Source organism: Tenebrio molitor, chromosome 6 (genome assembly GCF_963966145.1).
Source record: "Tenebrio molitor chromosome 6, icTenMoli1.1, whole genome shotgun sequence".
NCBI lineage: Eukaryota > Metazoa > Arthropoda > Insecta > Coleoptera > Tenebrionidae > Tenebrio > Tenebrio molitor.
The window spans coordinates 14,470,581-14,495,470 of NC_091051.1; the positions used below are offsets into that span (position 1 = coordinate 14,470,581).

Below are 24,890 nucleotides of genomic sequence, written 5' to 3' on the forward strand. Positions count from 1 at the left end.
AACAAAGGACTTCAGTTACATCACGTCAACATATTTATTATTTTCTTTGATCGCTTCACATATTCATTATTTTACTGTCAACGTTTTAATGTGCAAGGTATTTTACGAGTGATAACGAGCCCGATGGAATTAAAAACGCAACCCACAATACATTTGCATAGCAAACCTGGATATTGTCCGCGTCCTTATCCAGATTTGCCTTGCAAATGGATTGTGGGTGCATTTTAAATTCCGTCTGGCTCATTGTCACTCGTGAAATACCCTGCATTTCCTGATTGTTTCAAAATTATTGCGTCGAGTATGCAACCAACTTTACATCTGAAATTAATATCGGCCACTGAATTTGTGACAACTCGAACAAATGTCACCAACATGTTTTACCTTAAAACTTTTAGGGTATTTAAAAAAACAGATTTTCAAAATCAATGTATAAAAAATTGAAAGCGATGGTCCATCACGTTGGTCCAGTCCTGATGCTGTACCGATGTTGCGCACCGAGCCACACGCATTCGTTTAGAGATGAGCGCGTTGCGAATGCAATTCCAGTTCGATTCATTTTTATATAACACTGTTGATACACAACTCCAGTGAAAGTGAAGATTGAAATCTTGATTTCTCATCAAAATAAATCAGTGTTTGTGCAACTAAGCCATTTACAGTCGAGAGTACAAGTCAATAACTTATCTATCCTATCCACTTTCAAGATTCTTATTCGAAATGTTCGGAAGCAATTAGCTGAGTCGGATTTATCTTACTTTCCAACATAAAAAGTGGCTTATGCGTATATAAATTTAATAGGAATGTTAAGAAAAAAAAATACGATGACATAAAACCTTTTGATACTTTACGATCTTTTGTTGAAGGAATTATAGATATAATAATTAACTGCGAGCCGTTATCACTGCTATCAAGTAATGTTGATAAGACCTGTGTTGTTGTGGTGTGCCATTTAGTGTTTCTGCTTAAAACACTTTTGTGAAACTTTGATAAGTTGATTTGTGCTATTGTTATTGTTCTCCCACAATAATGGAAAATATTTCAGATTTATCGACCATCAAAAAACACAGATAGTACCGAGATTAATAAAAAAAAATCACGTCTCGACAGTGTCCAAGATCGCACCAAAGGTCGCTCGTCGGGCACGTATCGTTCGAATTCCCGCAAACGACGAAAATAGCGCAAAAGAAAACATCGCCCCGCGCCCATCTCAGCGATCAGCATAGAACGTTGCTCGTCGCCGCTTTCCGCAGTGTTGTGCAGGCTGTGACGCGAGTTGGTGTTTCGCCATGCGGGATTTGGCCACCAAAATGGCCGAATTAAAATTTGAAGCACCACTGGCCCAATTCGAGGAATCCGATGAATGGGGTTCGACCGAGTTCCAAAACGCCACCATAAAAAACGAAAACGAATTGAACAACATCAACCTCAACAAGAAAATCAAAGACATAAACGACGTCCTCAACGATTTCAACGAGGACATCCTCAACAATTCAAACACGGAGGCTTTGCCGCCAAAAAACGTGATCCTGAAGAACGGCGAGACCGCGTCGGTCGCCGACAACTTCACCGAGACGTTCTCCGGCTCGCTCGAGGACCTCGTCAACACCTTCGACGAGAAGATCACCAAGTGCTTCGGCAACTACGAGGAGTCGGTGGAGAAGCTGGCCCCCGTCCAGGTCAGGACCCAGGAGGAGATCATGAACGAATGCCAGTAAGTCACTTTGATAGGGGTCAGTAGACGCCAATTGGTATGCACCCCGTGCCTTTTTAAAGAGCCGCTGTTAAATTATTACAGTGCGCTTGGATGATTTATGGATATTTTGAGTGCTGCCAATAATTGCCTTCGTGTTTATTTCGTTTTTATTGTTAACACACGGTTAACAGCGACTTTGTACCTCTTCACTTTCGATCTTTCCCAAACGGTACCGATCGCAGGGGGTTCAAGAGTTATTTAAAGACTGGAAGCTGTGGGAAAGCACGTTTGGCATCCTCCAAGGTGCTTCAAAAATAACAAATTAACTCCAATAAGATAAAGCGCCGATAAACGCGACCTGCGAGAGTTTCCCGATGTGTTATAAGGTCGGGCACCCAGATAAAGAAAATGATTCACATCTGTTCAAGTCGAAATATTTTCAATTGTGTTAAAATAAACGTGATGCTCTACATCCCGATGGAACGAAAATGTTGTCACTCTTGTGGGGACCAAAATAAAAACCTCGTGGGAGGATATAAAGTGACTCATTACTGTACCCACGAAAAATATTGGCTTATCGTCCTCCATGGGACACGAACGCAAGGAAGCGAGTTCTGTTAGAACTGTTTGGAAGAGGGCGTAAACGTGCCAATCTGATTGTCACAACAAGTCCAGATCGACGGAAATGTCTTTGAACAACTGCATGTTTGTGTTGATAACTCCCGACGCCCCCTCAAAACGTCAAGGTCAACGTTTGATTGCAAATCGGAGCGATTTTTCCAACTCGTAACCGTAGTCTCACCTATTTTGATAAAATTGGCAACAATTTCTGTAACTACGCTTGCGTACTGCTAGGCGTAACACGTAGAGGTTATTTGAGGGGATGAAAATCAATACCTCTAGTTGGGGTGGTGTGTCCCCCCTCCCCGTCGCCGTTATTACGTCAAAATTTCTGTTTTGGTAATGTCTCAAACGTCCGGAAACTACCTCGGACGAACTTGAACGTTTTAATCAGGACGCTTTATTGGCGAATCACCCCCGTTGACTCACCATCGTGCAGACGTTCCGGCGCCGTTCGCAACCCGCCGTCGCGACGACGTCCATGAAAATTAAATCCATCGCCGATAGGCCGGCGAACAAACGAGGAAGTCGTTCGTCTCAACACAAACAACGAGATGACGGATGAGAACCGTTCAAGAATGAACGGAAAAATCGTAAACGCCGTGCGGTATTTGTCGTTTCCGCTAATTGAGCAAGTTCCGCTTTATTAAAATTGCCAGGCTCCGAGTAGGCACTCGGTTTGCATATATCCATTGTTCTTGGCAATTCAGCAATTTAAATCTTCAAGGTGTCAAGACGTGTGGTGGCACGGCCGGCGACGATCCACCAGGACCTGGTTTATGCGGTGGCACGACTCGAGTGTTGTTACAGCCGCAAAAAGTCATTAGCATGACAAAGGTTCGGGGGTCGGGTCGGACCCCGTTGTGACCAATTTGCGAAGGAAGTTCTCAATATAGCGTGTGACGTCAAAAGCGAGACGAGGATGTCGATGGGCAATCATTTGGGGTAGTGCCGGCCCCAGCATGTATGTCAACGACGCGGAGGTTAATTACGTGGAAAGTACACCGTCTAAAGGGTAAAGGATGCAGAACCGGAGAAAATTCAATTTTCCGGATTTATGTCGCATAAAGAGCAAAGTTCGATTAAATGTCTCCTGTCGGTGGAGTTTGTCTCGTTAAAATTTTCGACTCGTCTCGAAAGTATCGTTTCGAACTCGACGATGATACTTTCTAAGGGAAATTCGAGCGGTGCCGGTGTTTACTGCGAATTCTAATTAAGAACAGGAGATTTTGTCCCCCCGGAAAAATTTCACTCTCCGTTTGCGGCGCACTCAAAACTTGCCGACACTCGACTTTTGTAAATGTTTTGCTTCCATGTTTAGTCACTTCGGTTCGTTTAACTTCCTTATCTATTTGTACTGCGCTATCACTCGGGAAAAATTGGAAAAGTAGGTCTTGAGCCGCGACGCCGATTAGCGTTGCCCAAAAAACCGATTCCACATTCTGCAATTCAAAAAAGGGCAATTTGCGTGACGCTTTATTGAGCGCTCTCATGACTCCGACTCACCTTTTAAAAATTCACGACCTTTCTCTCCAATCTGCCTGGGGAATATCGCCGTCGATATATCTCGAGTGCAGTTTATTTTTAAGATTCATGACGGGTCACTGATCGCCCGACCAGTTTTCACGGAATTAATTTCACAATTTTTTGAGTCTTTGAGCGACCTCCAGAGTAAAAAATGACTCCGGAGCGTCGACGACTTTACGATAGGCAATAAAGCAAGATGATGGTGTATTCTACTTGTTATGCGGAGACTGAGACCTCCTGTTGGCTCTCTGCAGTCGACTCGACAAAACCATTCTGTGGATGAACATCTCGTAAATAAAAAAATTTAATAATGCAGCGAATTTACTCGGACGCCCACACCGACGGCCCACTTCCTTTGGAAAGAATTGATGACCCCAAACATTGTTACTCTCAATTTCTTCATTTTGTCGCGACTGAAACAAGTCAGTTTGTATCTCCTGGAAAGTAGATTGGCTGGAGTGTGAGTCCCAATGCTGACCCTTGCAGCGCGTCGTTTTGAAACTTGTAGAATTGAAAATTCCAAAGGCAGAGAGATGCTGTTGGACTGGTTAGATTGTGCAATTTTTAAATTGCATTGCTGGGTTCAAGTCATGAGAAAATTGTTACTGCTCTGAATATTATCATATCAGAGTTTACTGTCAACGGTTCGAGGAATAAATATTATTGTGAGAGTAGCACTGCACGCATAGAGTAAAGAGGAGGATCAAAATAATACCCGAGGGTAAAGAATACGTTCTTTGTGCTCGTGAAGACTGAAGATAACGACATTGCTGTAATCTCGTAGAATTATCCCGGTTTATTCCACAAACCGAGCTTCGGTGCTGCACGCAAAATGAGTCCTTTCGTGTAAATTTAATTCTATTTCTCGAGTTAAAAATTTCGTCAATATGAGCAGCAAGGTTTAGAAGACTGATAGAAAACCGACGATAAAGTTTTTGCGATTAAACTCTCGAAATGTTTGTCGCATTCGGTTTTAATTTCATCGGGCATGCTAGTTATTCCATAAATTTTGTTACTCTCGGTCCTCGACAAGAAATATTCAGGACATTTGTACCGCAGTAGATTGTTTATAATGATGTTTACTGTTTCACCGGAAACAACTTTACAGATGTTGAAACATTTGCATTTGAGGGTGTTGAAATAAAAATCGAAAACTAGAAAATACTACATATCAATTAAAGTCATGATATCAAAGTTGAAACCCCAATATTTGCTTCTTCCCTAATTTCTCCATATTCTTCTACAAAAGTCTTCGACATCCATCTTTTACCATGCACGATTGTCAAGGAATGTTTTTAATTTACCAGACTACCAATGATTTTAAAATTAGTAGTAAATGTCAACTAAAATGTCAGTAAAGTAGGTTTTAAAAACTACTTTTTCGTTTTAGTCGTACTTGCGTCGTGAAAAAAATTCGTATGTACACTTTCTAAGAGAATGATATTTTCCTCTCGGTGCTTTGTATAGCCCTCGGGCTTGAGCCTCTAACTATAGAATACACCTCACACAAAATTATGTATCATGCGTTCAAATGAAAACCAGGACTAAAGAGGCATTGAAAAAAGTAAACCATTTGGAACAGTGTAAAGTTTGAATTTCCCGCCGTTTGACACGAATGACATTTGTTTATGATTAATTCGCACATGACTGAACATGTTTGTTTTCAGCAAAGGGTGCCCTTAGATATTTGCTTCGACAGTAGGAATCGTTAGTTTTCCTATTTTTAACGCAAAACATTGCAAAGAAAGAAAAAAACAGAAAGATTGTTTTGTTTATAAATTTTAGGTTAGCTGTCAACACGCTTGAAAACTATCAAGTTTTACTTGAAAAAAGCAAATCAATTGACGGTTTCTAACCCCTTCCCAGCCCAGGATTTCATTTGAACGCCAAATACTATTAGGTACTCACAGTCCAATAATTATGAATGAATTTTCTTCAAGTTAGCTGATTTTTGGTAGTACATACAGGGTGATTTTGAAAGTTGTGCAGATATTTTAATCACGAGCTACTGGCTTCATGTAGAACTCGGAAAAAATATTTAAAAAATTCTATGTCAAAAAATAAAATGACATTTATTTTTTGAGCTACAATTTTTTTTAATTGATTTTAGTCTTCTACGTTGTCAAACATCCTCATAGGTAAAATTTCGGCACATTTAAAAAATACACCCTGTATATCATATTTTATAAAACGTACACCAATGCTTATTCATTATCCTTATTTATTGGTTCTCCGACCAAAATTGTTATTATGAAATTTATGGATTAGGAAATTTTCTACAAAAAAGGCTTATACATTTTCGAGTACCTACAAGAAACAGTTTTCACATATTACAGCTTACTATGTAACTTATAGACATAATATTACGACGTTCGAAATATGTAGTGCATACTGTCGCGAGCAATAAATTTTGGTCGTCAATGTCATTTCAAAATTTGGTTAGATTGTCATAGATTAAAAAAATTTCGCCGCCTGATTATGGCCATATCAAAAAAATTAGGAAAAAATGACAATTAATGCCATTCAACATGATGATAGGTTATGATGTTTATGACCGTTTTACAATGGAACATTTTCCATTGCGTCAAAGAGTGACATTGACGACCAAAATTTATTGCTAGCGACTGTACATATATGTACTTACTATTTTATTCGCAATCCTTATTGTAATATGCCCATTTTTAACCTGATTGAGGTTGCAAAATACGTCATTGCTGTCTGAAAATGATTTCTCTTGGTTGAAAAATCATCACTTGCATCCCATGATCGGAAAGTGGCGTTTCCGTCAAATCTCGAAAATATCAATGTCAAATATCGGTTCAACCTTTAGAAGAGGTGTTAATTTTTATTATTTTGAGATTTTCAATTGTCAGACGAATAAAGAAACACACGCTTAAATTTCCAACCGATTAACAGCAATACAGGGTGTCTCAGCTAAGACTTTCAAGCCTAATATCTCGGTTATTTGCCAACGGATTTTTATGTAATTTAAAATACAGATATTTTAGACGGTGAAGGTTCAATTAGTAATAATAAAATCACCCCAAGTTAAAAAATATAATTTTAACACGTGTTTCCTTTATTGAAAATTAAGCGTAATTATTATTAGATTGTTAATCATTAAAAATAGGTGTCTACACAGACAATTAACTAAATCACTCGTCTAATTCAACGAAAAGATTAGATTTTCTTGTTAAAAATTTAATCTAAATTTTGAGTATTTGAGCAGTTATCTTTTGAAACAATTGATGAAAAGTTGCCAAGCAACATTTTGTACACCCCTTAACATCTGTCAAAAGTTGGCGCGCTTTATTAGAAAAGTCAAATTGTGTAAATTTATGGAAAATACTCTAAAAATAGACTGCAATGGCAGAAATTTCAATATTGTTGAAAAAGGAAACAATATTTGCTTATCGACAGTGTCGTAAGAACTTCAATGACACAGTTCGTTTTCTCGTGGAACACTATCCAAATGTAGGCTTTACAAAATTTAAGGTTAGCGAACCGTCAATTTATTTGAAGAGATGAAGACACAGGAAACGTACGTGAACTAAATTACCTTGCTAAAATATCCAGATCCTGTTTTAGTACTTTATGGAAGAATTAAAGCATCCAGTATAATAAATTACGTCCAAATGTTGTCTTTAACTTTGAAAGATAAACGTCAAATATGTCACCTGCGTTTGTGCGAAGAGGGGTGACCAAAATTCGGCGATAGTGCGCGTTTGTTTCATACGCGTCAACGTTTTTGCATCTGCAGCCACAGTTTTTTTCTTTTTTCTTGCAAACCAAACGTCTTTCAAGGACGAGTTTCTTCTTACAGTATTTTTTATTGATGATAAAATTTTCGATATAAATCTTAAGTGATTCAACATTTTAAAAAGGCATGTAAAAATTACGTTTTTAAGACTTGGGATATTCCATTAATGGGATTTTATTCTTCACCGTCTAAAATATCTGCAGTTTAAATTTCACAAAAATCCGTTGGAAAATAACCGAGATATTAGGCTCGAAAGTCTTAGCTGAGACACCTGTATATTTTGTTCAATTTGCTGAACGTAACTTCAAAAAAATTAGAAAAAATAACTAATTCAATGCAATGATTACTTGAAATTTTCTTTCCCAAAAAAATTGCTGAGATCATACACAATTTAATAAAATAAAAAGTAATAATTGCGAATAAAATACAGCGTGATCAACAATGACTGAGTCTGTTGGCAATGAAACAATTGAAAAATACTGGTGTTTTTTGTCTCGTAATTCGCAATCACTGAATTTTTTAACTTGAGACGACATTAAAAACATTTTTGATTATGCCGGTTATGTTTATACTATTACAAAAACGAACCTTTGATGGTAAATTTCAAATTTGCCAAATTTCATTGTTACCAACAGACTCAGTCATTCTTGATCACACCATAGTATACATACTATGCTCGGTGGAAAATTCATTCCAGCATCGCGATCTACTGTCGCGAGCAAAAAATTCTGGTCGTTAATGTCATTTCAAAATTTGGTTAGACTGTCACAAATGAAAAAATTTCCCTACCTGATTATGCCCATGTCAACAAAATGTCAAAAAAAATAATTGACTAATGTCAATTAATGTCATACAACATGATTATAGGTTATGATATTTACGACCGTTTTACAATGGAGCATTTTCCATTGTGTCAAATCATGATTTTGACGACCAGTTTTTTTTGCTCGCGACAGTAACTAACCTCGACGGTACCCGTTTCGGTCATTCAACATGATCGCCCCGCTATAATAAAACGTTTTCCACCTCGCATGTAATATACTACATATTTCAATATTGTCTGCATCGACTGTAATACTGTAATACACTTACGCCAACGTTTCGACAGTTTGTGGATACCACTCTCAAGGAAGTTTTTGGTTGTCCGCGTAAGATGTAGGTTTAAATTCAGTAAACCCTAATACATATGTGTAAACGGTTGCTCGTACAAGAAAGAAAGTATTGGATCTTTTTCGTAGACGATTTGTTAATGTATACATTTGATGATTAACTCTTTTAGTCGTAGGAGTAATAGATAAGGAGATAATACTGACGACTCATTTTTGACACTTTTTATGCGCTATAATATTTTTTCGTACGACGTATTGATGAGTATTTTTGATATATTATTTGTAAGTATTGAATCAAAATATACAGGGCCATTATAAATGATTGTAGTCCAAGTTGGCGTAAAAACTGAATGTAACATTTATGGTTGCCACTGCATATGAAAATGATCAAAATTATCGGAATAAGTGAATACACACCGTTCCCACAATTGACACTATTGACAGTTCACTACTATCCATCCAATAGATAAAAAGTAAGGTTGGCAAAGTTACCTTCCTGTACTTTCTGCTTTATCTGTTTGGCGACTTTGATGTTAGTTTGTTCACAATAATTTTTATATGTTTGATAGTTCCTGCAATTCTATTTATGTACATTTATATCAATTAGGTATTGTCGCGTTTTATACTCAAATTATCCCGTTTTCATGTTCACACGATCTCATCTGACGTTTGCGATATTTGACGTTTGACAGATTTGTCGCCAAAACACAACTTAGATTACTCAATTATGTAAAATTTACACTAGAAGTGGACAGATAGTAATTACTCCAGGTATACCAAAATTAACTGAATTTTGGGAGAAAATCCCTAACTTGAGTGCTTTTTTGAATCAATTTAATTTAAAGTTTGAATTGCGATGTTCTCTTCTGTTTTGTCTTCGTGCACAGATAAAGTTGTAGCCACACGATATTTTATTTGAAAATATTCAATTCAAGTTCCAACAATTTTTATACTTGGAAGCAACAAGCACAAGTGAAAATTGTCCACTGCAAGCGACGTTGTCATACATGGACACCATTTATTTAAATGGTACTCGAGTTATTAACTTTCTTGACACACTTTTTACTTTGCCTTTTTTCAATCAAGTTGAAGCAAATTGTTTTTTTAAACGAGTGCTTTGAAACCTGAACCTTTTAAAAACTGGATTATTTGATCTGGAAATTTCCCGTATTTGTGAAATCTCATTACACTCCTGTGGTCCACAACAGGCTTATTTTCCCACAAACCGCAATATCGTCAGTGTTGACATTTTCCGTGCGTCACTCTACTTCTTTCAGACCCGCATCACACCATTCATAAATCACTTTTTTAGGAAGCGCGTCGATGCAATACCCAACATGTTTGCTTATTCGTAAGAAACAAAACAATACATTTTTAAACAGTAAACATGTCGAATCCGGATAAGATCAATCGGACCCTTAATAGCTTTCGGCGTGTTTCATCTGTCAACATTCTTGCGCACTAGTCACCATGCGACACTTTATGTTTCCGCAGCGATAAAATTTTTGTAGATCGCACCAACAGAAAATGTGAGTTTAGTAATTAATTATAGTGCAACCAGATGTTCCAGTTTGCCACCATGTGCACCATGTGAGAGGCTGAGGGGAGTTTAGCACGTCAATAGCACTCCTCTTGTGGTGGTGAAAAAACAAACTGAACCGCACTCTTGGAACGTGTGTCACGAGGACACCTGAAAGCTTTCGCACCAAATGAAAATCCAATGGAAAACCAGCGGAGCAGAAATGTTTGCCTACCTGTTTTCTCACACAATAGAAAAGTCAATTAAATAGTCAATTAAATAAAACTAGGGGAAAGTTTAAATGATTTATGGAACACCTGTAGTGACATTACCAGTTTATTACCAATAAAATATGGCTACTTGAGTCCACCAGTAGTAATTAATCCGCATCGAAAACCCATAAAAAGTCTGATTGATCCGTTTTATGTGCACCGTAATAAAATTATTAGTTGTTTGGAACACCTAATTTATTAATGTAGTCGATAAGTGCCACTGCAGGTCACTCCGGTCGATAATCTATAACACAAATAGTCTGTAATTGTACTGTTTATCAATTTCTTGTAGATTTTACGAGACCAATTTCGCCACATGTTTGCTCACTTTCCGAACCAATCCCCAGATAAGTTAATTCCTCTGAAAACAACACCAATTACAACACAAAACCATCAAAACTCGCTAAAATAAATCTAAATGTTCAAAATTACCACATATCAAGTTTCACCAATTCTAGTAAAACGAGATTTGTTGGATTTTATTTTATTCAGAGTTGTTGTAATAACACATTTTTTTAAAAATCCCCAAACAGGTTTTCTATTTTTATCGTTCATAAAATAGATATTTTATAGGCCGGAAGTTTAGCGATTTTGAATTATAACGTCAGGTTCATTTTGAAGGTGTTTTATCTATCAAATGCCTCATAAAAACATGAATAGAGAAGTATGTACTATATATTCTAGGCCGTGAAGAAACGTTCAAAAAATTTGGATCGGCTCTGTCAGAATTCTGCTGCGCCACACATTCTGAACTGTCAGCAATCTGTGTTGCAAAAATCATGAATTGCTAAAGTTGAGTCAACAGTTAAAACCACTGTTGACAAATTTCTTGATAAACAAGAGTCTTTCTGTCAACAACGTGAGGAATGCAAGTGAGAAACGCCGCCACGCCAACGTTCATTTTTGAAGCTGTAATTGCGGTGTTGACCAAACTCCTCTTCCTCCCTATCGATTCGACTCCAGTAGTTCTGCACATGGTTCGTGTTAAGAGTCGCCGGTTCGTGGTCACATCGCGTGACTTATTCGAACTAACTGGCTATATACGACGTTAGGGCCGAGTGGCCGTGCCAAATGAAGTTAATTATACCACTAGGCCCAATCCACCTGTTTAACAATGGTCAATAACGTCACTGTCATTCTGACATTGTGTAGTCGTAACACTGATGTCCAGTAAATTGTCACCACTGTTAGGTAGCGCACTTACTCTGTAAGTGGCGTTCGATCGGATGAAGGACTCTCTTTGGTCCGACTAATGAGGTTGGTCAAAATTTGCGATGCATCCAAACGGCGAAAGATTAGAACCTCTCGGTGCTTCCGACGATAGGAACGACGAAATTGTCCGGGACAAGAGTAGCTGCAACAAATGCGTTTGTTTAGAAGACGAGAGAGATTTACTCCAGACGTCGCTGTTCGCCTTGACGACACATCTCGCCCAGGTCCAGTTCCGGTTGAGGCAAGTCGTCAACGCCCCCTTCGACGAACAGGAAGACCTGCTGAAAACGTTGGAGGAGTTCGCGTTCGCTGACGTAAATCTCCTGGAAGATAATGGTAGGGTTGGTGATAATTTAATGGAAACGGTAAAAAAGAGGCGGAATCAACAGAGAATTTTGTTAGGACGGCTCAAATCCCAGTTGAAGGAACTAAGAGAATTCGATGCGAAAGCGCGACAAGCGGACATGACGTGGAACCAGATGTTGGATCGTATGCGGATGAAGGAAAATTTGGAAGAGCAACTGAGGACACAAATCGCGGACCTCGAACGGTTTGTTCTCTACTTGAAGAGCGTCGACGCCAGATGCATTTGCAGAAGGAACAAAAAAACCTTCAAGAGTTACCTGTTCGAAGTGGTCGATCGGAGCTTCGCGTTCTTGCAAATGTTCGCCTTACTCCAGTTCACTTGGGGTGCTAATTGTTTCCCCAGAAGCGACAAGACCAATCACTGGGCAGATCTGAGAGCGAAACTTGAACTCGCCATCATCGACCTCAAACGGATGCTGCACTCGAACGAAGACCCCAACAAGATCACGATAGCGGTGCGGAGGTCTCTGGCCACGAGTATCAGAGATTTGATGCAGCACGGTACCAGGTCGCACTGTGTGGTACCGTTCTTCGACTGCTTCTCCCAATCCGCGGCGACACACGGTTGGGACATCATCCTTTACTATTACCACTTCAAAAGAGGCGCCGAGTTCAATTCGACACCGATACAAAAGTTGTCGCGCAGTTTCAGTCTCGCAATTGCGGGGGTCTCCCCTAAAAACACCAAAAAGAATCTCCTCTGTGTCATCGAAGAAATCATTTCGACGCACTCGCGGTACAAGAGGAGTCACGATTCGCACTTCAAAGCTTTCGTTTGTGCGGGGCTGAACGCCAAAAGACTTGTGACTTGGTTGAATCTTATTTTTCACTGTGGTCGCATTATCGAAACGTTTTACCATCCGTGGAGTTACGTTGCAAGTACTAGGTACCAAGACGGTCTGAGAAGTTTGGATGTGTTGACACCGTACAAGTTTGATCTTCCGGTAGATTTAGACGTGCGAAAGTTCCAAATTGAAGATAACGTGTTCATTTAGTAGATAGTAGTAATAAATACCAGTTAAGTTGCGTAAATTTGCTAGTTTTACATATTTTTATGGAGACAACTTCTGGAACAGATTTGAAAGCAGACCGTCCGGCGTTTTTGCGTGGGTCTCTTTTGCCCTCACAAATTGTAGTTATCTTAGGTCCGTTTCGCTATCTTTGCAGCACGTCCAGACGCGATAAATCAAAAGAAAATGGTCAATATTGTGCGACAGCTGTACTAGAGTCGACATAAAAAGAGACTGGTTGTGCGTGTGTCCATACATGGCAATCTCAACCGTGTCGTTACGTAATAATTATCGCACGGCGTAATTTGAGAAATTGAAAGTTTGTGTTTTTGTGCAAAATCTCAAAGACGAGTCGACTTTTCCAGATCTTTCGGTGTGCCAAAGAACACAAAGATTTGATGGTTCGTTTATCGCACACCTACAACGCTTTACACAAATAATTAGTTTCGTTGACAATAGATTTGGATGGAATTAACTCAAGTGAAATGGCTGAAGATTTCGACTTTCTCTGTGACACAGATATCCCAAGTGTCCATAAAATCTTGTGCAGAAATGTCGGTGATTTATCGCAGTCATAAAGAGCTTGATTAATGCGTACAAAGCTGAAACGTGCTGATTCGTATCTGGAGACCATCAGAGTCATCATCTATCCCCAACAAAATCTGCGCTCCATTTCGCACCTGTTGGAAGCCAGTTTGCGGTTTTTATCCCAGAAATCTGCCAAAAGCGGCACCTGTCTCCCCTTAACCCAGCAGACCATGTCGACACAAAGGAAGTAAATCTATTGTTCCCTGCATAATTTATGTTGTATACGTACCTGGTTTCATTCACCTTGGTATTGATCAGTTTACTTTATGCCGTCCTCCCTCTGTTCATCGCGGGGTGGAAAGCACGGCCGAGACGAGTCTGCACTGTCCGCAGCCCCATTTGCCTCGACACCCCGTTTACCTTGAATCGACCAAAAACTCCAACCAACAAGGATGATTTCTTGCGCTGGGTCAGATGGGCCTCAGATGCGTTATTGCCGGACGTTTAACCTGAAACCTGTTCTACAGCAGCAGCATCACGTGTAATACTGTAATTGAATCGAGCGAGTTCTCAAAATATTCCGCCGTATAGATTTTCTCGGGAATATAAATAGTCAGCTTTAGGAATATTTGCATGTTGCGTTCAAGGTTGTAAAACTGTCAGGAACTCCGCCTTGTCGAATTTATCGAACAAAGATTTAGACCCCTGTAAAGTCGAAATGAAGAAGTCTCCGTGTAATTTATGCCCCGTGGAACACGACTTTGTCTACGCGCTCGGTTAAGTAATAAGTGATGCTTGAAATGTTGTAAAAGTCGGAGAAAACGACGCAGACTATTCTGCATTTTTGGTGCAACGATCCACTTGTTCCGACCCTTGCAGACCAGACTTTTTGCGGACTTTCTTACACGGATCTATTTTTGATCCGGTAAATAAACAGGAAAAGGAATTAAATTTTTAACGGCGAGGCTGTTTAATATAAGTCGTCGAATAATTTGTGTTTTCAGGTAACCGTTACGAGCGTCGTATTTAAAAAAATCAAGATTTTACCACAGCGTACAACGTTATTGATTGATATCCTTATTTAGATTTTCTCATCACTCAGCACCTCCATTCGATCTTTAATTTCCTGTTTCTACCCACACTCGCATCTTCACATTCATAATTCAAATCGCAGCATTTCCTATTGGACTTTGTCGAAACTGCAGTTTTATACCGTGACCTTCCGATCAAAGTCTCCCTTCGGTTAAATTAATCAACATCCAGTATCACATGATCAGAGTAAATTTAACTTTAGTGAAATTGAACGCTTCTCCTCTAACTGTCAATTCACAAAAGCCCTTTTACCCATTGTTTTACACCACTATTAAGGAGAAACTCTCAAGAACACCGTCTTTCCAGTAATAGCTATTATTTTGCCTAAGGCAACGGCAAACGACTCAAACTAATAAGACTGTTTAGTACAAACTTACAATTACAGATTGAGCAACCTTCTAATGTGAAGACTTTTTCGTTAGTATTAGCATAAATATTTGTAATAAAAAATTTAAATAGTAAATATTTTTTTTTAACTTACGCTGTTCTACAAATTTATCGCTCTTCTCACGCAAACATTTTTATTAATCTGAATTTGACCTAAAAGTCTTCTTACCATTCGGTACCATTTCACAAAGTATCGATAAATGGTAGAAGTTTACCGAATGCATTTGTAAGAAGCAAAGTGAAGAACTTTCAGACAAATATGACATTAATTGAAATTCCAATGTCGACATCGCGTCGAGTGACCCACAAGATGGAAATTACATAGTTATTTTCTTATTAGTGCGCTGTCAGATCACTTTTAAGGAATGAGGGCGAAATTTGACGCACAAGGGCTCAGCCGAGCGATGCAAAACAGGCCGAATACCTGCAAAAATGACAACGCACGAATATTGAATAACGTTTTTTGTGTTTGTTTTAAAAAACATTAATTAATTGTACATTTTGAGGTTATCTTTGACAGATGTCAAGTTAGGTATATAATCGGTAAAGTTTATATACTCAATTTCATATAAATGTGCATCTAAGCAAGCCATGAAAATCTGATTTTCTGTTGGTATTAAAGCTAAAGCTAGTAACTTTGATTTTCAAAGTTGCTTGCTCTGCGCGAACCCGATTTGAGTAATTTTTCAGTTTTTGTCCATTTTAACATTGCTGATTTCAAAAGCAATGTTACGTCTTTTTACTGATTAAAGTAAAGTAATTCTTATTTGTTTCTGTCTTTGTATTTTTACCAAGTAAAGATTTATTGGACATGACCTTCATAAATGTGACTTTTGTAATGTAACTAAATTAAAGGTGCTTTTACAAATGCACAGCTCACTTGACGAACATTTATATGAAATCAATTATATACAGGGTAATTCATGATCATGAGTGATAATGAGCCCGACGAAATTGAAAATGCGACCTAATGAGCCCGACAAAATTGAAAATGCGACCCACAATACATTTGCCATGCTAACGTGGATATTTGTTTTTTGATTTAAAAAATGTAGAACATGCAGTTTCGTAAATTTTGACATAAATGTCATATTTGCTTGGTTAAATGAAATTGTGAAAAAACAAAGAGTTTTTGGGAAAATGTTTATTGTATGCACAAACGCGCAACGGCAGAAGCATTTTTATTACATTCGCCTTAAATAAAGATCATGCCTCTTTTCTCATCGTTCGAATACATTTTAATCGTCGGATTTTAACTTTTTCGTAAATGTCAGTTGACAAATAAAATTATTGGAAACAAAGCCATCATGGATTCATAATTTCATTTTAAAACATTAGAGTGTTTGCGGAACGTCATTTTTCGTTATACCTACTTATACCTGATTTTATGTTGTAAATATAACGTAATTCATAATTTTCAAAAGTATTTGCGGAAAATTTTCATAACCACAAATATTAAAATATGTAATGCCCTTATAATTTTGACATTCATTTAGAAAACTGTCACCAAAATTTTTGACTTTCTCGCAACCATTCGACTGCGGAGCACATCTTCGAATTTTTCTGAGTACCTATTTCGAAGTTTTCAATGATATTATTTAGCTAGATATCACAATGTGCACAATGGACAAGTTAATATTTGTCAGATCCTGACATCTATCTTTATTATAATATAACGTTAAACTATTTGATTGGCTACGTTATTTTTTAAAATAGTGTAAGGAATCGGATATTACGATAAGCTTATACGTGGATCTTATGATTATAAGCATAGGGGAACGCTTTATAAGCAAAAAATTGCCTACCGCAAACAGGCTAATACGATATTTAAAATATCCACGTTAGCGTTGGAAATGTATTGTGGGTTGCATTTTCAATTTCGCTTGGTTCATTATCACTCGTGAAATACCCTGTATTTAGTTATATACGACTTTCCAGGTTATACACCTCAGAAAACGAACATGAAAGAATACTTCTCAACGATTTAGCCAACACACACGTTTTTTTCGTATCAGGACAGATACAAAAAATATTTCTACTTGGTAACACTTGAAATCAAAAGAAAAACCACCATTTTCCAGTACGCTGCACATTCGTTTAAAATGGCTACAATTCGCTTCCCTTTTTCTTCGAGTTTATCTAAACGATCATCTGATAAGCTCTATGCCGAACGGTTAGCTCTCCTCTGGTTCGTGCCAGTTTTTCTTTGTTTACAGATTCGTGCTTTGTCTTCGTGAATTGTAATTGATCAAAAAAATGTGTTTTCGCTCCAAACAGCTGATCAGATCGTTATTCGACTGGGTGGGTGAAATTGAATCGATCCACCGAATTCGATTCGAAATTTTGGGTGAGTCATGACTCAAAATAACTATTGCAAATTGCTTATCAGTGAGCCCACAAGAACGGATTGTGCACTTCTAGATGCAACTGTACAAAGTCGAAAATGCAGTTGAACGTGTGGGAGCCGCAATTTATAAACTGATAACAACCAAAACACAGCTGGAGAGAGACGATACATGCGAGGAATTTTGTTAACATGATGGGACTCTCGTTAGCTGTTTCCATGTTTTTGACAGTGGGCGACGTTAATGTGGAAATAATTCAAAAGCTAAACGACACCGCATTTTTTAGGACTTCATCCTACAATCTAGAAAGAAACCAAAAAAAAAAATTCGTCGTACTCCACATCTTGATTAGCACTCGCCACAGAACCGCTAGGGTTTTCGCTCCATGACCTTGCGTGGGCGTCGTAAAACATTCGCTTTTTAAAGTATTTTTTACAACTGTGACATAACATTTTTATTTGTACAGCTGTCGATGAACACTGTCTCGACCGCCTGACCATGGATTGATGAAAACTTCCATAATTGACTCGGTCGGACAAAGTGTGTCATGTCATAACCCCGATTACAAGATTTTTCAGAACCATCCACCCAAAGAATGTTTTGTTTATCTGTTGCCGATTAATAAAAGTGTTCGCGCTCGCTTAATTACCGTAATTGTAACACTTTGATTCGCTTTATGCTCACGCGTTGATAGAATTAATTCAAAATGCAAACACAAACTACTCGAGAGGATGCACGTTGCTCAAATAAATAAACACAATCTCGCCTATAGATTGTATTATTCGCGATGACGCACGTCGCAGTTTCGGCTGGTCCTTACTATGCAGGAGCTTTTGAGTTTCCTTTTTCGTACCTCGCTGGTTCCTTATTCATCGTCCAGAAAATAGGAGCGAGACGTGTCGGGAGTCTGTACTTTTCTGGGTATGTGGGCAGAAATGGGCTCTAGCCCCAAGCAAGGCCGTATGTAAATCGTTACGTCACGATTTCAAATTGTCTTGTTCGCGTTGTATCGATATTGCCGCTTGGATCAGGTCAAGATTAACCTGTTTCTTGTTTTTACAGAATGTGGTGGACCATAACGGGAAACTTCGGCAACATCCTGCCTATCGATTGGTCAAAATCGTACGCCAGGAAGCTACACATGCCCGCTCTGAACCTGAACGAGAAGGTACCTTTTGATTATTCCATAAATATTTTAGTGCAAGTCTGGAATATGAGTCAGACACTGTTAACCGCAAAAATGGTTTATAGTAAGCCGCTGCTTTGGTTTACTTATGATGAGTAACGTGATCTGCAAACATGCGTCGACATTTGGCAGGATAATTCTCCCAATTAGTGGAGGAAGCTTTATAAGGTCACATTGAGTACGACGTTTTCGCATTTTCTTATTGCGTCACGCACTAATATAGATTCATTACTCTCATTACGGTCGGGATGGCATGATTCACGTCTAAACTAACTTAATCAATTCTGCAATTAATCAGGAAACCACAACGCCGGATGACGAGCTGGAGTTAAGTTCGGAGGACGAGGCTGTCGCCAGCGATTTAGACATGCACGCCCTGATCTTGGGCGGCTTGCATCAGGACTCCGAACCGCTGAAAACCGCAGACGAAGTTATCCAAGAGATCGACGACATGATGCAAGAGGAAACTTGTTCATTAGACGGCTCTCCCGGCTCCCGAGACTCTCTAATTGAAACAAATGAAACCCTCGAAAAAGCTAAAGAAGTCTTAAGCTCGCCGCTGTACGAAGACAGTGCGTTTTGTCGCCGCAAAGCCGCTCCCACGCTAAGTCGTTTCATTTTCTTTTGCAGAACTACGGGACCTCAGTCTGTCGCAACTAAATGAATTATTTCTGGAATTAGAAGTTTTAATTAGGGAATTTTCTGAAACCCTCATTTCAGAATTGGCCCTTAGGGACGAATTGGAGTACGAGAAGGAGTTGAAGAATACTTTTATTTCGTTACTTCTTGCCGTGCAAAACAAACGTAGACAATACCATGTGGAGAAAAAGCGTAGTTTAAAAAATGCGTCCAAACCGCCAAGTGGACTCGACCCGAAAGTACGTCCACGCCGTTATATACACTGCGTTTTTTATTTCGCTGAACATACAATGTAAAATGACTATGTTCAGTTCTAAAGTGGACAAGTCAATTCATTTGAGATAGGCAACCAAACGTACAGATGTATTACACGTATGTTCAGTAAAATAAAAAAACTCACGGTATGTATCTGATGCAGTTCTTGACGATTCTTTCTGTTTTCAGTATTTAACCACCGTCATTCCGTACCACCTAGATAGCGGGCCGCCAGATAATCAAACGTTACAAGTACTGATTAAAAGTAAGAAATTCCACAAAACGCCCTACCGATCGCTTGATTGATAAATCTTGTATTTTTCAGTTTTGAAAGCCATAAACGAAGATAGCCCGACGGTTCCCACCTTATTAACGGATTACATCTTGAAAGGTAAGTTGATGACGCACATGTCGCCAAAACGATGATCGGTCTCTCCATTCGAAAATAATCTCGTTTATTGTTGCAGTTATATGTCCAACGTAAAGTAATTTTCAAGAAGCACACAGAAGCTGAGAAACAACTAAATCTAGCTTAAATATCTAGTATAGGCTTGAAATAGCACAGATTTAAGTTGCAATATTAATTTATTTATGGTTGTTAATATTGTTCCTCTGTATATTTTTTTATGATTAATTTTTAGTGATGTGTATATATTTTGCTTAAACATTCTAGTCTAATAATTATATAATTGTAAAGTAACAAGTTGAATGTGAAACTATTAATCATAAGTATTATATGCACATCTCTGCTCTACATTTCGTGCAATATGCACTCGATTTATGTTTTAAACTGATATTTTTTGTACAAAGTGATATTAGCTTCTATGAAGAATATTTATTATTGCTGTTTTTACTATTCTTGCCAAATTTGCGTTTGTGGAAATGTTTTTGCTGACGAGAAAATAACATAATTATATCTAAATAAATATAAGGTAAAGATTAGGTGAATTTAACATTTAATGTCTTAAATGTTACCTGTTTCAAGAGCCAGCCGTTGATAATTGTAGATCTCAAATAAATTTTTCTCAATCCAAGACACACTGTTTATTTTAGCTGATGCTAAAAGTACACCTAGTATGTAAAAATTTCGAAAATATTTTTGTAGAATTACTTAGACCGTAGTTGTAACGATTACGACCGCTTCAGCGAGTTCACAAGTTTTTTTCCGGGCGAAAATAGAACACATGATTTTATGCAAATTGGCAGAAAACTTTTCACAAATCATAGTCAAATTGGTACAACATGGCTGTATTTGTTTTGTTTCGATCGACAAATTGTGAACTAAATTGTTTTGTACATGTCGACACATGTCCCTTATCTGAAATAAACCTTTATTGTAGAAACATTTATTATTTCCATTCTTCACGATTTCGCAGAAATGCTAAAAGTCCTTCAAGTAATTGGCCTTAACGAAGTAAACAAATATACGACTAAATGTGTCACGTCGCAAGCAACAATTTGCTAGATTTGTCTTTGATAAAATTTGACTTATTTTAAATTTCCCGCGTTATCAGTCGCGATAGTGCCAACCTCGAGTCCTCGACCGTCTATGGCGTTATGTCAAACTCCAGCGTGCACTTGCGCAGTCGTGAAGTTTTATGAATTAATTGAGAAAAGCTACTCCATTAATTATTAGAGTTTTATCACCGAGTGATATGATTCTAAAATTCTTCGTTACAGTTTAAATGATTGTTGCTATGCCATAGATGTGGTGAAGTACTAGGACTCGAAAAGCTCTTTGCAAGAGAGTGTGAAATACACCAAGATGTTAGACGTCAATTCGAGTTCAGTAAAGTTTCAACAAGATGAGGTTAGTTTTTTTTTCACGATTTAATCGTTTGGTGTGGCTCCTATTGGCACAATTTTCTGGTACTATCAGTCCACTTTTCTGCAAAATAACGCGTTTATAAATAGACGGTGTAATATTCGCTTGGATTTTACTTAACTGGCGCCTTGACATAAAACCTAACCCCCACTTGACAATCACTCAAACTTGAGAGTTTTTCTAAAAATACGCAATAAATGGAACCACCGGCGCTTAATGGATTATGATTTTCAGCCGATGCACGAGATTCCAACCTTTCAATGTAACGAATGGACCTACACCATGAGGAGGAACATGCAAGAAATCGTTCCAGGGCTATTTCTAGGGCCTTATTCCTCTGCTCAAAAAAACTGCCAAAAAATATTACGCGAACACGGAATTTCGCACATAATTTGTGTCAGGCAAGATGTGGAAGCGCAATATATCAAGCCACAAATCAACGATCTCTCTATCACATATTTAACACTGAATATTGCGGACACCGCTACCGAAAACATTATCAGATTTTTTCCCACCGTGAAACAGTTCATCGACGAGGCGTTCCAGAAAAACAGTAAAGTGTTAGTACATGGCAACAATGGGATTTCCAGAAGTGCCACGTTAGTCTTAGCATATATCATGGAGAAATACGGACTGAGTAGCAAGTAAGAGTGTTAATTTGTGTGTAAGTATTCGTTATTGTTGTTCATTTTTGTTGTAGAGAGGCCATCGAGTGCGTGAAAAGGCGACGCGGGTGTATTCATCCAAATGAAGGGTTTTTAGCACAACTCATTGAATATGAGCCTATTTACAAAGCCAGACAGACCCTGGAAAGGGGCGAGACGTCGAACGATTGCAGACGTCAGAAGCGTAAGTCGGAACAGTTGTGCGAAAGTGTGGACTATGATCTCATCCAACCACCACCGAGTCCCATTTCTGACAACAATAACCACGTAATTAACTGCCAACCCGCCTCAGATTTTTCGAACCATTTATACAAGTTATGGATGATGAAGAAAAGTTAAAGGTTTCTGTAAAAAACGAAGGTTAATTGGATTCTTTATTTTGTTGCATTAAACTCAAAGCCAGTTTAGAATCTCCTTTATTAATTTTTAGTTTGACTTTGGGTCTACAATTCTCTAATCCAATTATCCCATATTCTTTCATTATGAAAGATTTATTTTCACATTTGCAATGTGTTTTGTTATGTACCTTACAATGATTATATATTTGTTGATTTTTTTACTTAAGTTCTATATAAGTATAAAAATAATATGTCAAAGATTCTATAATTTTTTTCATTTATCTACGAAGTTACGTCATTTTAAGAATTATTTTTCTTTAGTGCCATCCAACATTTTTTGAGCTTTTCTCCAAATTCGTCAATTTCATTGACTCAAAACTAGTCAAACTCTTCTCATAAACTTGAAACTGTATTGAATGTCATCCACAGCTTAATTTTTAGCGTGTTAGCATAATAACGCAAACAATTGAGACCTAAAAACGAACGCCAATAAATTCGTTACAAGGTTTAAGTCACCGCCAGTGCATTAACTTAAGGCGGTTTAAGTGACTTCACAGTCGAACCCAAAGTGTACATCCTGGCTCAAGTGAAGCCAATTTTCGAACTTAAGTCACTGCATCTAAGATTTTTCGGTCTCAAATAACCAGTATAACCACACACCCTATACGTCTTTAGACAAGTATAAAATTCCTCATGAAACCGATATTTGTACTGTATTAAGTATTTTTTCCAGCTATGTATATAAAAATAGTGCCTATTTCTATGAAACTTGTAAATTGATATAGTAGCGTAAAAGAACCTATTTTTGTACTTTTGTAACATTTGTTTCGTTCCTATGAAATAAATAATATGTTAAGTGTTCAAAAATTTGTTTTCGTTCGATTGCAGCCCCCAGACAACTTTTAATCATCGTTAGGAATGTTGAGCTAATCACCCAGCTAAGTACCTAATTGCACTGTGATAAACTCACTAATCACGTTTCATTTTCATAAATTAGCACACAACACCAAATTGGCAGATCAAAAGTCCAGATAATTTAAATGAAACCACGTGCACTTTTTTACGTTAATTTATGTTCGTGCTAATTTTTCTGTTATTAAAATAAAATTTTATCGTTCAACATTCCCAAAATTCTTCGAATTTCTAATTCGGAATGTTGTTTATTAACGAAAGAAAAAGATGAAAGTGTTGATTTTGTTAAAATTGTTTAATGCCACCATAAATGCAGCAGAGTAAACAAGAGTGACAAAAGTGTAGTTTGTACTTGTAAACGTGGACGAACAACCTCTGTTGCTAAGCTCCTTTTTTATTGAAGTGCTCGATAACGTCGGAAAGAGATTAGTTAAATTGGAATTTTTAAAATTTTGTTCAAGAAGACGTTTTTAAAAAGGCACTTGTGGACTTGTTAAAATAATACAACTGAAAAATTTATGGCTTGAAAAAAGTAAGTACTTTTTTCAAGCCATAAATTTTTATGTGAAAGTATATTTAAAAAATAGATAAAAAAAGTAAAATAATAATGTTCATTTTAACCACAAGTTAACACTACGTAGATCGAATTTGTTGAAATAAAATAATTAGTAGCTACACTTTGTTGTCCCTCTTTCGCATTGAACTTCGATAAGATTGAAAATGGGTGAGATTAATAAAATAGAAAATAAAGCAACATTCAACTCAGCGATATTTTACTAAAGTCGTAAAATACACAATACTCAAACATACATAGGTACTGCTTGTTATGTAACTTTTTGGGAGCAAAAACAAAAATTCTATGCAAAATAATCGAACAGATTATATTAGTTTATTTAGCCACAATTATATGAGGAGTGATATTTTGCGTTTCTTTTTTTTACACTTTTCCAATAATTTTTTTATACACATCCTACAAATACATATTTTCGCATTTAAACATTCATAAAAGTTTTAGTAGTAAAAATGTTATCACTACTTAACCAATGACGCATTTTACATATGAATCCTAATATGTCCAATTTGATGTCATAAGCAGGTAGGTACATAATGCATTTGGATACTTTTAAAAAAGGCAATAATTTTTACATTTTTTGGAAGGCTGAACAAATTACAAAAATACTGCCTACTTTTTTGAATGAATACACTGCAAGTACAACGTGTCTCAGAAATAAGTACATTTTAACTGGTAATAGAACTCGTTAATAACAACAATATATTTAAATATAGTTTTTTCCTAAACTTTAAAGTTATCAAGTTAAAATTATCGAAAGATTTGACACAAACTTCATTGCCCGCCTATGGGGATTACTTGCTTGGCCGATGCCGATGAACAAAGAACAAAAAAAAAACAAATACAAGAAAACTTTCATTTGTTTTTTGCTAACTTAAGTACAGCGGCTTGCGCCTGTTGCTGTGACTTATAATGATAAGGGTGGAGGAGAAAAACGGGAATCATATGTTAGAAATTAAATGAAAACAATTTTAATAATAAATATTTTAAGCCGACCCTAATGCCTAAAATGATGACAAAATGTCTTCTAAAATTAGTGTAGGTACCTATTAATCCGT

The 24,890-nt window shown here is 37.4% G+C and overlaps 3 protein-coding genes and 1 long non-coding RNA gene across 5 annotated transcripts; 3 read left to right on the forward strand and 1 right to left on the reverse strand.

The window, feature by feature from the left end:
* Nucleotides 1-603: 603 nt before the first annotated feature.
* Unc-76 (fasciculation and elongation protein Unc-76) lies at nt 604-20,864 on the forward strand. Its single transcript, XM_069050155.1, has 7 exons — nt 604-1,711; nt 18,504-18,609; nt 18,926-19,199; nt 19,258-19,505; nt 19,711-19,786; nt 19,847-19,912; nt 19,989-20,864. Exons 1-7 carry the CDS (start codon nt 1,287-1,289, stop codon nt 20,003-20,005), a joined length of 1,212 nt encoding a protein of 403 aa, XP_068906256.1. The 5' UTR covers nt 604-1,286; the 3' UTR covers nt 20,006-20,864.
* On the reverse strand, nt 4,813-5,776 carry LOC138132595 (uncharacterized). Its single transcript, XR_011160114.1, has 2 exons — nt 5,238-5,776; nt 4,813-5,184 (listed from the first exon to the last, which is right to left on the reverse strand). It is a non-coding gene; the product is annotated as an uncharacterized lncRNA (long non-coding RNA).
* LOC138132592 (RUN domain-containing protein 1-like) lies at nt 9,564-13,111 on the forward strand. 2 transcript variants are annotated; one of them, XM_069050154.1, is made up of 2 exons: nt 9,564-12,049; nt 12,116-13,111. In XM_069050154.1, exons 1-2 carry the CDS (start codon nt 11,776-11,778, stop codon nt 13,072-13,074), a joined length of 1,233 nt encoding a protein of 410 aa, XP_068906255.1. In that variant the 5' UTR covers nt 9,564-11,775; the 3' UTR covers nt 13,075-13,111. The 2 variants fall into 2 exon arrangements, with proteins under 2 accessions (XP_068906255.1, XP_068906254.1); XM_069050153.1 differs by having other exon boundaries at nt 9,571-13,111.
* A 219-nt stretch (nt 20,865-21,083) lies between the features above and the next one.
* On the forward strand, nt 21,084-23,216 carry LOC138132594 (serine/threonine/tyrosine-interacting protein-like). Its single transcript, XM_069050156.1, has 3 exons — nt 21,084-21,331; nt 21,581-21,990; nt 22,047-23,216. The coding sequence occupies exons 1-3, from the start codon at nt 21,287-21,289 to the stop codon at nt 22,348-22,350; spliced, it is 759 nt and encodes a 252-aa protein (XP_068906257.1). The 5' UTR covers nt 21,084-21,286; the 3' UTR covers nt 22,351-23,216.
* Nucleotides 23,217-24,890: the final 1,674 nt, after the last annotated feature.

Coding starts and splice junctions, on each gene's coding strand:
- Unc-76 (XM_069050155.1), top strand. CDS start 1,287: ATGCGGGATTTGGCCACCAAAATGGCCGAATTAAAATTTGAAGCACCA. Junction 1,712..18,503: donor GAGATCATGAACGAATGCCA/GTAAGTCACTTT, acceptor TTGTTTTTACAG/AATGTGGTGGACCATAACGG. Junction 19,200..19,257: donor CTCGCCGCTGTACGAAGACA/GTGCGTTTTGTC, acceptor TTTCTTTTGCAG/AACTACGGGACCTCAGTCTG.
- LOC138132592 (XM_069050153.1), top strand. CDS start 11,776: ATGCATCCAAACGGCGAAAGATTAGAACCTCTCGGTGCTTCCGACGAT.
- LOC138132594 (XM_069050156.1), top strand. CDS start 21,287: ATGTTAGACGTCAATTCGAGTTCAGTAAAGTTTCAACAAGATGAG. Junction 21,332..21,580: donor TAAAGTTTCAACAAGATGAG/GTTAGTTTTTTT, acceptor TATGATTTTCAG/CCGATGCACGAGATTCCAAC. Junction 21,991..22,046: donor AAATACGGACTGAGTAGCAA/GTAAGAGTGTTA, acceptor TTTTTGTTGTAG/AGAGGCCATCGAGTGCGTGA.